We start from the raw sequence: 4,651 nt of genomic DNA, 5'->3' as shown, positions 1-4,651 counted from the left end.
GCTTTCGTTAAGTAAATTATTAAACATTGTTAAAACTACTACAATTTTGCATTTATAAATACATAACAATGATACAAACAAACTATGATACATTCGTTACTTTTATTGACTAGTTTATATATTAAAATATGTTTCTATGTAAATGTATTATTATCATATTTAAAGAAAAGCAAGTTTGAAAAAAAAAATAATTTATAAGATATAAAACACTTTTTGGTGATTACCGATTTTAAATGTTTAAATGAAAAATTGATGTAAATTTAACATTGGAAAAGACCTTATAAAAAGTCTACTTTAATTTAAAAAGAAAATTTATCTATCTATAACGTTTATATTATTCATAATTTTGTTAAGTCTTTTGCAATTTTAAATGAATTTATTTTTATAAATGACACTCTTGGAATGTGAATAAGTGTGCTCCGAGAAAATTTTCGGTTTAAGTAAATCCAAAATTAAGAAAACTAATTATGCTTTACTATACTTCAGCTTTAGCAAAAAAAAATTAATATTTTCTTTATTTTAACACAAATTGACAGTTTAGTATACAAGTTACAAAATCTTAAATAATAAAACTAGAACATATTTAACCACTTTATTAAACAAATGCAACCATGTATAATTACATAAAATTTATCTTTGAGTTTTAACTAGTAAATATTAAATTATAAAACTATTTTGATTATGTACTTACAAAGTATTTAGTTCGGCAAAACTATACTAATTGTTTATATATAAACCGAGGCTACTATTACAGAAATCTGTAATAAATTGTTAGTATAATTACAGCACTTGTTTAACATAAAATATATTAAAATAGAAAAACTAAAAATAATAGGCTTAATTTTTTTTAGTGCACTTACAGGTTATTATACTGCAAACTAAGTAACAAAATATTAAAAAACTAGCAACAAATAACGTATACTTACTGTAGCATATAAAAAGATAACAGTTTTCATAAATAATACTTTAAATATATAAGTTAATAAAGTTTAAGGATTAATTACATTTATTTATAATATTGAAACAATAAAGTTTTGTGTTGTTTAACTTTCAATTTAACGCTTTGATTTCTTGTTTATAGCCATCAAAATGCTTTAGTTATAAGTTTTTTATAAGGTAAAAATAGTTTTACATACACTAAAAAGATTACATAAAAACGAATAGTTCTGTTTAAAACTTTGTAAAAAACAAAAGTGTTAGAACGTGTAAATAAAGAGGCAATAAAAAAATCCTAAATGATAAAAGATGTTATTTGCTTAATTATTAAGTTTATTATAAGTCCTAAAACGAACAACGTTTTCTTAAATGCTCACTGCTCTGCACTGTTCTTATCCACCAGTAAAAGTTTTTCTTCATCCCGATTGGCTAATGTTCGTCCGTACCTACGGGAAATCGCGCTCGATGTCAAAAAGCAAATCGCAAGCACGACGCAGGGGAAAAGCTCGGACTCCATCCCACCGTAGTTGTCGATCAGAAACCTGCCGAACAGCGGATAGACGAACCTGAAGACTCCCATGCCAAACACGGATAACATGTTGACGAAAATGGACGAGTTTGGGTATGACACTTCGGCGATCAGCTCGAATATTGACGTGTTGCACCAGCCAACCATAAATCCTGTTCAGATATAAAGAATATTTAAGTTTAAAATAGTATAATAGTATAACTTTTATTTAAGTGAAATGTATCTTAAACTTTTCGTTAGTTTAAAAAAATAATTTCTTGTCTTTTAAACAATTTTATGTATGTTAACATAATAACTGATTTTAATATTTTATGTGGTTTAATTTCTAAACCTACTTATGTTTAAGCATCGGTAGATTCTACAAAAACTTTAAACGAAAAACTTCAATCTTGTTGAACTTATATTGCTTTTGAAAAAGTTAGACCGCTTTAAAACTTATTTTTCATAAAATTATTTGAAGAATCCATTAGCTTGTCTATGAGAATAATGTTAGAAAGAAAATATTTTGAAACAGTTTTAGATATTAATAAAAATTTAATAACGTTCATTTGTTTAAATAATTTAATTTTAATCATATATTATTAATATATCATATAATATTGATTGTTGTGATATACAAATTATTTTACATATGATATCATATGATATATTTTTAAATTTAAAACAATATGAGCATACAAAACTGACTTTAGAGTAATTTTTTTGTTAATTTAATTTAACATAACAAAGTATTAGTTTAAAAACTAACCGATCACGTAAAAACTTGAATAAAAACGACCAACTCTTAATAATCAAGTACAGTTTTTTTTTAATACAAACACTAGGTTACCTTGAACAACAACTCCAGTGTAAATCACCGGCACCACTTTGCAATACATCCCAAGAAAGACGCACAAACAAGACGCAAACAGACCGAGTTCACCGAACACAACTGTTTCCTTATATTTCTCCGTAAACCTGATGACCGGACCGCAAATCAAGCCTCCTACCGTGTACATGGCCCAAGCCAACATGAGAACCAGTCCCATTATAAACCCAATGTCTTTGGTGCTTTGAAACTCTTTGCGGAAAGCTGAAGAGATGAGAATGTTGTTGTTTCGCAAAACCGGGTTGCTGGCACCGAACAAGAACCAGACCGCAACAAAGGTCGGGTCTCTGAAAAGGGTTTTCACCAGCTTGATGAACTCTTCTGCTGATTTTTTCAATTCAACAACAAGTGTTTCGTTTTCAATGGAACCCTGTTTCTGCAATTCTACTTTGTGCTGGGCAAGACTTGGCGCGCTAGGAGGCTTGTTGGAAATGATGCCAGCAGCAAACAGTGTGAGTGTGAGGCCACATCCGGCGAGACAGTAAAACATCTTAGTCCATAATGAGCTTACCTAGAATAACTAGTAGTATTAAGTTTCTATTTAGATAATAGTTGTGTAATGTTTTTTTTTTATTGATTAGTACTTTTTTATTTTTAAAAAGACCTTTTAAACTTAAATTTACAAAATATTATCTTAAACTTTATAACAATATTTTTTAGATTTAGTTCTATATTGTTGTTTTGCTTTTTTGTTACATTTTCTTCATAAATTTTCCATTTAGGTGTATTGTTTCAAGAAAAAAAGTTTAAACTTGTTTTATAACGGCTAGATAAAAACGTGTTTTAAATATATGCTGTTAGACTAAATTATAAAAAAATAACTATAGAAATAGTTAAAACACTGGTAATATTTTAATCTTAGTTTTAACAAAGAAGTAAGTATTAGTTTTATTTTCTGAGTTTTTAAATATATATAAATATGCTATTTACTTTAATAGAAAATCAAATAAAGTTCAGATAAGTGTTACAACGAGGTAGTATGATAAGCAAACTGACTTTGTGTGTCGTCATTTTTTCTTCAGTTAAAATAGTAGGTATCAGGGCGCCAAAAGACTCTCCTATTCCTCTGGCCACTACTTGCAGAGCCACGGCTATTGGTACTTCTTCCTTGGCGAACCATATGGCCGAAGTTGGTGACGGTAGTGTCCACGATAAAATGTTACTCACGCCCATGATTGCCTGTCCGAAAAATACCACATAGTAGCCGGACGGGAAGGTCATTCCAACGGCAGTAACTGCCAGTCCGACTGTTTGAGATACCAATGTGAAAAGAACGATGACCCTTGATACGTTAGGTTTTGTTAAAAATATTATTAGTGGGATAAATTTTAAAAATGCAATGTCTGTATGTAAAGTAGTTCTCAATAAATAGAACTTATTTAGTAATATCAAAATATTAAACTCAAGATTTTAACAATTTTGCAGCTCTTTAAAACGGATATTTAAAAAAACAACTTTAGTTGATTTTTTTTTAAATTTGACACATATTTAGATAAAAATGTTTATTAAAAAATACATACCTGTATTCAATTCTCACTGTAACGAAGCAGAGCGGAACGGAAGCAAGTAGAAATATGACACTTTGCACGAGCACTAGCCAGTCGATTCGCCACGCAGGAACGCCGAAATATTTGCTCAATGCCAAGTTGCTCGGACCGAAGCACGACTGATTGAATCCCCGTAAGACGATTGAAAGAGAGACAATAAGAAGGACCACCCATCTCCTAATGTGAGTGCGAATTTCATACTGGTTCACCATTTTCTAAAAAAGCTCTTTTAGTAAAGTACCTTTTCTGTTAAATCTTTTGAGAATTGAATTTAGTTTAAGCTATTTAAAATTACTGATTATGAATTTATTTTGTTTGTATTTTTCTCTTTTCTTTTTGTATATCCTGCTAAAGTGGCTCAGGTTTTGATGCCTGAGTCAAATGTTGCGCAATAAAGAATATAATAATAAAAAAATCCTTAAAATTATAGTGTTTTTTAAGTAATTTAACAAGCGCTAATTTATTGGTAATTTGATTATTTTTTAAAGCGTTTCAAAAAGTAGGTACGACTTTTTCAAATAAAGATTTGTCACCTAATAAAAACATAATAAATGTTTGTATCAATTTTACAACCAACGTTTTTAAAAACAATAACAAGTTATAAAATAAGAATATTCATGTCATTATAACTATATATAACTTTTTTTTAAATAGTTATTATTGAAGGGTGTAAATTTTAGAAAAAGAAAACTAATTGTAATTTACAACGAACTTCAAAAATCACCTTAATAAACACTAAAATTAAAAAATTATAAACAATAAATATAGATT

General features: G+C 28.4%; 1 protein-coding gene across 1 annotated transcript; it reads right to left on the bottom strand.

Annotated features, from left to right (window-relative positions):
• Window positions 1-1,309: 1,309 nt before the first annotated feature.
• On the bottom strand, window positions 1,310-4,092 carry LOC145828686 (choline/ethanolamine transporter flvcr2a-like). The gene is made up of 4 exons (XM_082936441.1): window positions 3,854-4,092; window positions 3,330-3,615; window positions 2,295-2,844; window positions 1,310-1,617 (listed from the first exon to the last, which is right to left on the bottom strand). The coding sequence occupies exons 1-4, from the start codon at window positions 4,090-4,092 to the stop codon at window positions 1,310-1,312; spliced, it is 1,383 nt and encodes a 460-aa protein (XP_082792567.1).
• Window positions 4,093-4,651: the final 559 nt, after the last annotated feature.

The sequence above is a fragment of the Thalia democratica genome, chromosome 2 (assembly GCF_965202585.1).
Source record: "Thalia democratica chromosome 2, ktThaDemo2.hap1.1, whole genome shotgun sequence".
In the NCBI taxonomy this organism is placed as follows: domain Eukaryota; kingdom Metazoa; phylum Chordata; class Thaliacea; order Salpida; family Salpidae; genus Thalia; species Thalia democratica.
Note: the sequence above shows the minus strand (reverse complement) of the source record. Positions and strands in the feature narration are given on the sequence as shown.